Source organism: Bombyx mori, chromosome 10, assembly GCF_030269925.1.
Source record: "Bombyx mori chromosome 10, ASM3026992v2".
NCBI lineage: Eukaryota > Metazoa > Arthropoda > Insecta > Lepidoptera > Bombycidae > Bombyx > Bombyx mori.
This window is the reverse complement of record NC_085116.1, coordinates 13402522-13414786: the sequence shown is the minus strand read 5'-3', so window position 1 is coordinate 13414786 and position 12265 is coordinate 13402522. Positions and strand designations below refer to the sequence as shown.

Genomic DNA, 12265 nt, shown 5'->3' with positions numbered 1-12265 from the left:
GAAACAAATGGGCATAATAATTCATATGTGGCATCTTTTATGGCATATTTTATTTATTTATTTATTGATGCACAAAACAAATTACAATTATTACAGTACATATTAGCTAAATCGTTCTGGATTGCAATCTGAATGGTATATGCACACAGTAAACCAGTAGCTTTGGCTATTGAAAATAAAATTACAAATTACAAATAAAAATTCAAAATTACAAATAAAAATAAAAAAACAATACAACCAACACAAACATTATATTGGTAACTAGCTATTGTTACATAGGATATCCTTCACACATTTGCCAATCCCCTGAGTCTAGGTTCAAAGATATCAAGGTCACCGTGGCATCTCAAAAAACGATTTTTACATAATAATATATTGTGACTTGATTGTGAATCAGAATAATCTTACACAGACATCGGTCTGGCAGTTCACCACATTTTGTGACATAACATTGAATCAATAAGTAAAACTGAAAAGTTAGATAAAAATAAAAACTAGCCAGACATAATATTGTCCTTTTAGTAGGAAAAGTAATATACGTAGAAAGCTGGCGGACGCTCCTTCGGGCTTTTTCTAGTTTTTAAAAAATATTCGATTACGTAGGCTATTATACTGTTTAATTAATTTAAAAGGTTTAAATAAGACGAATAGAAAAATCGTTCACAATTGGAAATCTATATATATAAAAATGAATAGCTGTTCGTTAGTCTCGCTAAAACTCGAGAACGGCTGGACTGATTTGGTTAATTTTGGTCTTGAATTATTTGTGGAAGTCCAGAGAAAGTATAAAAGGTAAATAAATATGAAAATGCTCGGAATTAAATAAAAATAACAATTTTGTTTTTCCTTTGATGTATCCCTCGTCGGATGTTTTGTTTGTTTTAAGTTTATTTTATACAAAAGTTCAGGTCTTTTATTTATCTATTGAGGCACTACGAAGTCTGCCGGTTAAATATAAAAAAATTAAATGAATTACTACATGTTTTTCTAAATTGTGAAGTAATGCATTAAATAAACTGATAATATCCGCTTGCACTATCCGCTCAGACATGTTTCAAATATTGCGTAATGGGATGTTAATAGCTCTAAGTCGGTATAGTTCCACAGTAATTACTTTACACATGTTCGACGTTAACTAAGAGACGAACATTTAGCAGTTAGTAATTACAACATATTGGAATGAGTAAATCTATGCTGTTCATCAACATCTGGAGGTTTATTAGGCTTCCGAGTAACTTTAATGTCTTAATATTTTATTTGTAATGCTTTTTTTCCTTTAAAAATCTGACTGCGGATAAATCGTTTCCTATTGAAGTGAGAGAAGCTTCCCGAGCGCTATGACGTGTCCTTCTTCAAACGAGGCTTGTGGAGAGTATTAAGCGGTAGGCAGCGGCTTGGCTCTGCCCCTGGCATTGCTGAAGTCCATGGGCGACGGTAACCACTCACCGTCAGGTGGGCCGTATGCTCGTCTGCCTGTAAGGACAATAAAAAAAGTGAGACTTAATTAATTAGGCTGTGATATGTGATATACGTATCCTATTCAATGAATGATTACTTTTGCAATCCAATGCGTCTTGTAATCTTAAAGGGTACATAGCTAAGACTCCAGACATCCTTCGATTATGCTGTTGTTAATTCTTGTACCGTTTACATTTATCTGAATAGTTATAAATTACAAGCACGTATTCGATAAATGCTTCGACGATGAGGCAATATCGTTCAAATTTAAAACGCTAAAGTTGTAGATTTGGTAAAATAATAAAAGAACCAGGGATATAAACTAGATAAAGGAATAAATTCTGAATACGAAAACAGATCGTATTGTTGATGACTCCAGAGAAGTTTATGTTGAAATTGGGAAATTGAATCGTGTACATTGCGCGCTGGGGTCAATGGTCGCGTAAGACGGTCTTGTTTATAGAATACCTCCGATTTCAACTGCGAATAAAATATGCAGTAACAAAACGATACGAAGGTTTTTTTTATTTACTTCGCCTTTTACTATACATTCATTGTGGAATGATTTTCTTAAAGCCTCTTTTTAATAATGCCCCGTTCGATCATGTCTGCAGTTGGCTTGACCAATGCAAAAAACATTACGCCGTAGCATTGTCAAGTTTTACTATATTTTTTGTGTAGCCAGTTTCTTGTTAGCGATGACATATGGTAATGAGACGTGGTCGCTCGTAAGGTGCCTTTTCAGAAGACTCAACGTCAAATAAAAAGTGTCAAATAAATGAACAGTGCTATGCTCTTTTCCTTAATATGGATTTGGAATGAATTGGTCGATACAGTAGTGAACTAGTCTAGAGGATTTCGGGATTAGAGTGGATACGAAACGGGCGTATTGCTCGTAAAGCAGATGTCCGATATAACCAGAAAGTTCTTAAGCAGTGGACGTATACCGGATGGTACAGCGTGAATTGGCTACCTACAAGTTGAGCCGAAGACCTAATGAAATTTACAGGAATCAACTCGACGCGAGCAGCGTAAAAGCATCTTTAATTTTGGTTGGCATTGATGGATCCCTACTAGTCTAGCCATGGACTTCTGTCTGGGCTGATGATGAATAAATACAGATGTGCAATTTTACAAATGTACAACTCAACGATACGTAAAATAAGGTGTTTTTGCTCTGCTAGTATTTTTTCCTCTAAACAGCCGCTTATAGAACTCACATCTATGTTAACTGATTACGTATTGTTTTCAATTTTATTTGTGTTTTACAAACACCGCTATAGAGTTATACCCACTGCTTAAAAAGAGCGTCTTACGTGCGTCTAACGACTTCCGTAAACTCGGTAAATAGTACGCATTTACTACTCAAAGGGCACATAATACATAATATGTTTTGTTATATTCACAGGTAATTATAATAAATTAAAGTATTACAAATAACGAAGCGGATTAAATAAATTAACATACAATTAAAACATACGAAGATAAAGTCAACTCTAGGGTTTTTCCCTTACTGTTGCTGTAATGCATCAATAAAAATTACAAAACGTTATGTTATTAATATCATAATTAACATGGAACATTTTATATTCATATGTAAAATGTATTCATATGCAGATGGTATGAAAATTAAAATATTCCGCTACCATGCTCAAAGCACTTAATTTTTTTTTTGAGATTGAAAATTTAAAATGCAATCGTCCAATTAAGTAAAATACATTAACACCATGCCCTACATTTCGGTTGATAGCGACCAGCATTCAAAACTGTTATGCGAGAAATCAGAAAATGTAAAACTGAATTTTAAATAAACGCTAGAGATTAGGTCGTCAATGTTTTAATTATATTTATAAACCACCGGCAAACATCTTGAACAATACAAGTTTCTATTATAGTTGTATTTATTGTGGACTTTATCGACTAAGGTCTTATTTATTTATTTATTAAGTTGCACCAACAAAGTGATCATCAATACAAAACATTGACAAATTGACAAAAGTTCATGGCAGATGTCACCTCAATTATAGATGCAATAGACAGTGCATTAACAACAAAAAAAAAAAAAATATACAGCTAAGATTTGATTACATTTCATTCATTGCTTGCTTAAGATTAAATAAGATAATAAGATAAAATTTAGTTGGGAGATGATCCGCGACAGATTTTTCCTGTAAGTAGTGGGACAATTAGAAAAAACATCTATTTCACTTAAAATAAGTTCAGCGCAATCGGACAACTCCGAAGGAACATTGACAGAGACCGCGCTACCGTGGACATTATTGTAGACATTACTTTAAATTAAATTATAATTTCTAAAACTCTGAACAGGTCTGGATGTCCAGCCGATTGGATATGGATCGTACCTCCCATGTCATCGTCCATAACCCCGGTGTTTCACCAAGAAATGGCGCTCTACTACTTGAAACCTTCATACGAATATCAGGTAAAATAGTCTTCGAAAAGTCTTCGAAAGCCTTCGAAAAGCTAGAGGTAGGCAGTGGCTTGGCTCTGCCCCTGGCATTGCTGAAGTCCATGGGCGACGGTAACCACTCACCATCAGGTGGGCCGTGTGCTTCGTCTGCCTACGAGGGCAATAAAAAAGTCCTCACTGTCGCAGAACAAATCGAAGAAAATGAAATTTTGGATTAGAATCGTGCTGATGCTTATGATCAATACAATAGTCATAAAGAGTTTACGGTATTTCGTTTCATCAGGAGCCTGCATGGAAGACGCATCAGTGGCAGAAATCTAAGCCGATCACAGGCAAAAGACCCATAAACAGAAAGTTCCATTTCAAGCAAATTGCCCGAGCTGTCAAATTCACTTCGAAATTGTTCGGTCGTGCCCTTTCGAAGAGGATTAAAGCGACTGTGCTGTACGCTACGGAGACTGGGAAATCGGAACAATACGCCAAAGAGCTTGGTGTTATATTTGGACACGCCTTTAATGCGCAGGTTAGTTTTAAAGGCTGCATTATAGCTACTCAAAGGATTATCCATTGCTATGTAAATGTTCCATGGTCGTATTCTTTCACTTTTCCGTTAATCATTTTGGCATTTTTTTTTATTGCTAAGATGAGTGGACGAGCTCACAGCCTACCTGATGCTAAGTGGTTACTGGAGCCCATAGACATCTACAACGTAAATGCGCCACCCACCTTGAGATATAAGTTCTAAAGTCTCAGTATATATTAGTTACAACGGCTGCCCCACCCTTCAAACCGAAACGCATTACTGCTTCACGGCAGAAATAGGCGGGGTGGTGGTACCCGCGTACCTACCCGCGCGGACTATCAAGAGGTCCTACCACCAGTAAATTATTTTGTTTTTTATGTTATTTGTCAAGATCTGAAATTGTAGGTACTGTTTGTGATAAAACAAAATTTTTGTAAAGCGGTTAATATAACACACTCAATAAATGCGCTTAACCGTAGGTTCATTGTATGGCGGATTACGATATAACTTCAATTGAACACGAAGCTCTCCTTCTGGTTGTGACATCGACGTTTGGAAATGGTGACCCACCCGAGAATGGTGTCGTAAGTACTCCCAATTGAAACTAGCCTGAGAAACATTTAGATGAGATTTGTTAACATTTAAATATTTACTAAAAATGATAAGCATGCTGCTACATAACTAATTATATTTATAGGCATTTGGAGAGCATCTATGCGAAATATTATACGCTGATCAAGTCGGTGAAGATTCTACTGGGTAAGTAGTTATGAATCCTATTAAAGAATTCATTGAATTAATCGTTAAATAAATATAATAATCGTAAATTATTTTTAGAAATCAAATGTTGACACCAAAATCGTTCATAAAAGCCAATAGTGACATTCAAAGGTATACAGCAGGAAATCCGAAAAAACTCAACAGACTCGAATCATTGAAGGGTAAGAATATCTCTTTACTTTTAAACTTTATTTCTAGATAATAATAGAATTTAACTGAGAAACCTAAATTATGATATTACAGGTAGTACAACAGACGCCACATCCATTGACAGCTTTGGTCCATTGAGTAATGTTAGATTTGCCGTGTTCGCTCTGGGTTCGAGCGCTTACCCGAATTTCTGTAACTTCGGAAAGTATGTAGACAAATTGTTGGTTGACCTCGGCGGGGAACGAATCCACGACCTCGCAACCGGTGACGAAATGTGCGGCCAAGATCAGGCCTTCCGGAAGTGGGCCTCTAGCGTCTTCAACGTAAGTCTCTAACTTAAAATAATGTAACTAATTGATGACGGACCGCATCACTCGTTGCTATTGTTTGTTAACTCGCGCTTTATTGATGCAAATATAATTTGAAGTTGTCAAGCAAAACTAAGAAAAAAAAAATACAAAGCCATTGTTTTTAGGTGGTCTTTTTTCTATCTATTGTTGGTCATTTAGATGAAGCCTGTCTGGACAACGGCCGGTGGGCTGCGGCTTTTTATCATGCGGCCCACGATGTATGCCTTCATGAGATAATAGTTTTGGATATAAATAGTTTGGATAATAGAATTAATTGTCAAAACATATAATCAATATTTGGTATAATTTATCTTTATTCTTGTAGCATTCCATTCCCATGATATCATTTAAAAGTTAAGCTATCTTTTACTATTATTTGGAAAATTACCAGAAAAAATGTATTTTTTTAAAACATATTTTCTGGGCAAAAGGTATGTAATTTGGACAGCCTTGATTTAGATCTTAAGAAGATTTTGGCGGTGGGCTTACATAAATTATAAATCTGTTATTTTAGGTTGCTTGTGAGACATTCTGCTTGGATGATGATGAGACTCTACAAGAGGCAAAGAGAGCTCTCGGTACTGTTGCATTAAGCGAGGAGACAGTTCAATTCGCCAGGGCTGGCTGTCGTCCCGCTACGTTACACGCAGCGCTACAAAAGTCTTTGAATAAACAATTCGTTTCTTGCACCGTCAAAGCTAATAAAGATTTAGGCGATGCTTCCGCTGAAAGATCCACCATCTTTATTGATCTGGAACCTAAGGTCGGTTTGATACAAATAAAAATGTGAATTCATTAAACAGACAGAGAAAATCATTAGTGATTTATGTTCGTAGGAGGAAATAAAGTATAATCCAGGAGATCATGTCGGAATAATAGCTTGTAACCGTAAAGAGCTCGTTGAGAGTCTGCTCTCCCGCATTAAAGACGTTGATGATTACGACGAGCCGTTGCAGTTGCAGCTTCTGAAAGAAACTCATACGTCAAGCGGTAAGAGAAAAAATACGAATGTTTTATGTATATGACGTACTAAATAAAATTTGCATTTCAAAAATGAACATTCGACAACTTTGATTATTTTATTGACTACGTAGACAACTAAACGAGTTTATGATCCGTCTGTTGTTAGTGGTTAAGTGGTGTTTCACCTGTAGGTACCAACAACATAAATGCCGCCACCCATTTTGAGATATGAGTTCTAAGCCCAAGTTCCATAGTTCAACCATTGCAACACCCCTCAAAGTGGAACACATTACTGCAGAGCTGCTACGTGGCAGAAATAAGTGCTAACTACCCGTGGGGGTTCACAAGATGCCCTGACATGAGTATAACAAATTATAATTATTGTGGATTTGGTTTTATAACGCTACGTCACTCCTACATCATAGTCACTCGTGAACGTGAGTTAAGTACGTATTTCATTAGGAAAATTGGTACCTACTGCGGAATACGAACACCGGTATAGTGATATCGCTTTATAGGAATGCACCGGACATAAAGGATGAGCCTATAAGACTATGACATTTAATTAATATACAAAAAATCGTTAAATAATGATTATGCTTTATACCTTGACATAGGTTTAGTCAAATCTTGGGAGCCCCACGAGAAACTTCCGATAATGAGCGTGCGTGAATTGTTCACACGATTCCTTGATATAACAACTCCACCGACCACGATACTTCTTCAGTACTTGGCCACAACGTGCGAAGATGAAGAAGAAAAAAAACAATTGAATGTTTTGGCTACGGTAGGATTATTTATTTACCTTATGTTTTTTTTATAACTAAAGACACTTTTAGCTCAATTCAAAGGGCTTTAAAATTATTTCAATTTTCTTTTTTTAAACTTTGTTATTTAAATATTTTCAGTCATCCGTGACTACGAAACTACGTCTAAAATAATAAAATACGGGAGATGAAATTCTAAAAGTAGTATTAACTTTGTCGTCAGTAGTGTAATGTTGTAAACATTGTGTTATTTGGAACAGGATCCCGGAGCTTACGAAGATTGGCGTCATTTCCACTTCCCCACCTTGCCCGAAGTCCTAGATCAGTTTCCATCAGCAAGACCCAATGCATCTTTACTTGCCGCCCTTTTATCCCCACTGCAGCCAAGATTTTACTCAATTTCTTCGTCACCATTAGCCCACGCAAAGAGATTGCATCTTACGGTTGCCGTAGTCACATATCGAACTCAAGGTCAGTCAAAGTATTTTTAGCTTTACACGTGAACATTATAATCCATTAATGTTTTATAGTTTAATAATGTACATTCCTACATAAATTGCGTTGGATTCAACTGAATCCGTTTACAGTATAAGCTATTTTTGTGTGCGTCTAATTTCGTTCGTGGTGACTAAAATTAGCTTAGATATTATTTATGATTAATATGTGCGATTGATTATAGATATAATTTTAAATAATCATTTTTGATCAGATGGTGAGGGACCGGTCCATTATGGTGTGTGTTCCAACTACTTAATGGAACGTAAGCCTGGCGATGAGGTTTACCTCTTTATCAGAAGGTACTTAAGGTTGATTTTTCAATTTAATTGACAGTGAGGTATGAAATTGAAAATCTATAATTTCCAATTTTTATTTCAGTGCTCCTAATTTCCATTTACCTCAAGATTTGTCAGTTCCTCTTATACTAATTGGTCCCGGTACTGGTATAGCTCCATTCCGTGGCTTTTGGCATCATCGGCGAGCTCTACAAAATTCTTGCTCGCGTACAACCACTGGACCGGTGTGGCTGTTCTTCGGCTGTCGAACGAAGACTATGGACTTATACCGAGAAGAGAAAGAGCAAGCTTTGAAAGAAGGCGTACTTTCTAAAGTATTTCTCGCTCTATCTAGAGAAAAGGAAGTTCCAAAAGTAAGTTTGATGATTGTGACTAATGAGTAAGAAATGATCTCAAAATTCACAATTCTTGTAAACTAGAGCTTATGATATGCTTATGAACCTATCTGAATTTGATATGATTTTAGGAATTTAGATACCACTAACTGTGTTTCCTCTTTAGGCATGCAAATGTATTTTCTTTTAATACTTCAAAAAAGTATTAACAAAAATAAAACATACGAAAATTACAGACGTACGTCCAAGAAGTTGCTGAAAACGTTGGTGCAGAAATACACGATTTACTAATTAATAAAGGTGCACACTTTTACGTTTGCGGTGATTGTAAAATGGCGGAGGATGTGCACCAGAAGCTCAAAGGTATCGTGAAGAAACACGGAAACATGACAGACGAACAAGTACAGAACTTTATGTTCATGCTAAAGGTGAGCACATAAAACTATATTGATAGTCGGTTTTCAGCAATAACATAACATAACGTGGGGTGCTTTTCAGGATATTATCAAAATAATCCTTCTAGTCATATCTGTTCTACTGATACCATGCACCCCACGCTTTTTTTACAATAAAATCCTGTTTTATTACACTATTTTTAATTCAAATTTATTAAAATTTATTTTCTATTTTTTAGTTGGATTTTCTATAAAAGCGTATTTTGTTAGTTTTTTAAACTATTATTTATTTTTCATTTTTTAGTTGAATTTCAATTTCTTTAACTTTTTTAAGTTTTTTTTTTAATATTGTATCGTCATCGGTCCTTAATAAGTATACGAAATTTCGAGTTAATTCGACGTTTTGAAGGGGGTCAAAATCATGTTCAAAGATTCCGTTACATACATACGTCTGAAGCTAATAAAAGCGTATTAAAAATTAAATCGAAAGATCCACGTTGATTTTACAACTACCCTCATTTTTATTTTATGTATATTTATCGTTAGGAAGAGAATCGTTACCACGAAGACATATTCGGCATCACACTGCGCACAGCTGAGGTCCACAGCGCTTCTCGCGAGTCGGCTCGTAGGAACCGCGTCGCTTCCCAACCATGACGGCGGTCCTCTCGCTTCCGTCCCAACACGCTCATCTAACCAACCGAATACTGCATCAAGGTTATCCTGTGAGCGACTACATTCATATTCGACTAAAATATTTAAATTATCTTCATTCTAAATTTAAAGTCTTCAAAATTTTTTAATTACATCGCAAAGCTTTAGGCGTGTACCGACCCTAAAATCATGTCATGGCTGAGTTTAATATATCCATTGTACCTAAGCTACAATGCCATATAATAAGTATAAAGTTTTTTAAGTTTTACACAGAACAACATTGTCTTCATCTATATTTTATGTTTTGATATAATTTTACTTTTGAAACAGAAAAATTGGATCGCTTTTGCACATTTAGATCTTAGTTAGTATTCTTAATAGCTACAAGAACATCAACTCCATACGTACTATTATTATATTGTTCACATACGTACATTAAAAGTTGCTGGTTTCTGTAGGCTTTCCACAATATTTTCAATTCAAATGTCTTTTACGAAATTCATGATTCTCTAAATTTTATAGTGTATATGCCAAAAAAAGTTAATACTGGCTTTAAGATAATTGTGAACCTTGAAACCCTTGAAATTGTTAAGCGTTCACTCATGAATTTTGGGTATAAAATTAATTAATTGTGAAATTCTCGAATAATATTATTTTTCCTCTGAAACGTTTGCAATTAAATGTATAGGGATAAAATATCTAAATCAAATACGTATTTTGTTTATCAGAAATAAATTTGTTTCGAAATCGCAAATTAAGAAAACATTCTTTGATAATTATCTCCCCTTCATGCCTTGCAATTAAACTTATTTTATTATATAGATGTTTATTTTTTGACAATACCTACAAAATTATTTATAGTACACTATATAGCTCAAAGGCTTTAGTCAATAATTGTAATTGTGAAGTCAATTAGGGAAGTTCACGAAATGTCTATTTGTTTTACCAAGCAGTCCATTTTAATTGATCCTTGAATTTAATTGGTTGAGAATCGTTCCAATGACTGTATTTGAAACACTTGAATAATTCAACTTATTACATTAGGTGTAATATTATAGTTATGCTACAGTTATTTCCCTTCAAATTTATTGTATTATCATTTTTTTTAAAAGCGCAGGGTGTCGTAACAACGCACAAATCCATTGACCCTTATTGTATATTTCCGCATATCAGCTTCGCGATTCAAGTATTATTAAAAAAAAAATTGGATATCTCGTATCCTTTCGAAACCTAAGAATTTACCAATTACGTAGTATCTAGATGTAATCTTTATCTACTATATAAATAATACTTTTAATAAAACTCATTTATTATATTGTATATCGTGTCCATTATAAATCGCTAGTAGATAGTTTGAAAATTTTTACTAGATAATAATTCAAAGTTTTTCAAATAAAATTTTAATTATTATCTCGCTTAATTGTTATCTAACGAATTATAAAAATTTATTCGTCTAGTTTAAGGGAAAAAAAAAATCAGCTGAATGCTATTTAATTTTGTATTTTAAAATGTTTGCGGAACCAATTTGATGTAAGATTATCATAACTTACATTACTCATATTTCGTATATATATTTTTTTTTATTCATTTATAATACGTATTGGTCTGTTTTATCTTTCAAAATGTGTAAATATTTTATATTAAGTGAGCTTTATTGTTATTTAAACTTGTGATTTAATAATATTTACTATATAATATTAAAAATAATTTTCTATTTACTTTGTATATTATGAAATTTTAATGTATTTTTTTAAATAAATTTTGAAATTAAGCTGTTTTTGCGATTTTTTAATCAGCTCTAAAACGTATTTTTTTTTTTAATCAACTTTGTGATTGTTTGCCTAGTCTTATGAAATTATTCATATTTTATATTATTCATAGTATCATGTAAGATCAATTTGTCTACAATTTCTTGCTATAAATGGTATAAAAAATTCTTAATATAAATAAATTAATGACGTATTGTATTACGATTAAGAATAATATTTACAAAAAGTATTAATTCAATTATCCTTATAACAATGAAAGGCACGTTTAAAAGTGTATTAAAATTAAATTATAATAGAAAAAAGTTTTATCGGAAATCATATCATAAAACATTGATTGTATTGCACTGTTTACTCTTGTAATAACTGTTTCAATATTAAATAATGTAATGATGAAAAAGTATATTTGTCTGTTATTGGTCAAATAAAGTTCCTTCGTATTCGATAGGTATTTTATTCATGAACTCCTTTTTCTCCTTTTTGTTTATATTCAACGACTTGAATCAATTCATATTCTAACTACGAGCAATGTGTGCGTACCTACAGAAATCACCACACAGCCTACGTCTAATATACTCGTGTGGCTTAGGTAAGAATATAACTTAAACCGTTGATAAGCGTAATAATATTTACTAGAGGTCCCGCAGTAGTCGAAATTCGAATATAATTAATTGGAATTGTAAGTATGTACACTATTATGATTGTATTTTATACATCTATAATCACAAATTTCGCCAAGACTACACTATAAACAATATTAACAAAGTCAAACAATATTTAATCTATTCTCAATTTGACAGCAGACGTCAAGAACAAAAGTTTGACAATAAATAGTATGCATGCGTCAAATACATGGTATGTAGTGTGTGTAATGTTTTCTTTATTGATTTAATGTATCT

At 33.7% G+C, this 12265-nt stretch overlaps 1 protein-coding gene across 2 annotated transcripts in view; it reads left to right on the top strand.

The window, feature by feature from the left end:
• Window positions 1–11809, top strand: part of NOS2 (nitric oxide synthase 2) — a 50262-nt gene extending 38453 nt beyond the window's left edge. Inside the window, exons 9-22 of one of the 2 annotated variants that reach the window (XM_012689821.4) lie at window positions 3787–3901; window positions 4173–4412; window positions 4892–4996; window positions 5110–5171; window positions 5250–5353; window positions 5436–5665; window positions 6207–6455; window positions 6529–6682; window positions 7273–7442; window positions 7683–7893; window positions 8132–8219; window positions 8299–8569; window positions 8788–8979; window positions 9493–11809. In XM_012689821.4, coding sequence (XP_012545275.1) covers window positions 3787–3901; window positions 4173–4412; window positions 4892–4996; window positions 5110–5171; window positions 5250–5353; window positions 5436–5665; window positions 6207–6455; window positions 6529–6682; window positions 7273–7442; window positions 7683–7893; window positions 8132–8219; window positions 8299–8569; window positions 8788–8979; window positions 9493–9603 — 2302 coding nt within the window. In that variant the 3' untranslated portion in view covers window positions 9604–11809. The remainder of the gene's footprint in view (window positions 1–3786; window positions 3902–4172; window positions 4413–4891; window positions 4997–5109; window positions 5172–5249; window positions 5354–5435; window positions 5666–6206; window positions 6456–6528; window positions 6683–7272; window positions 7443–7682; window positions 7894–8131; window positions 8220–8298; window positions 8570–8787; window positions 8980–9492) is intronic. The other variant, NM_001123336.1, reaches the window with a different exon arrangement.
• Window positions 11810–12265: the final 456 nt, after the last annotated feature.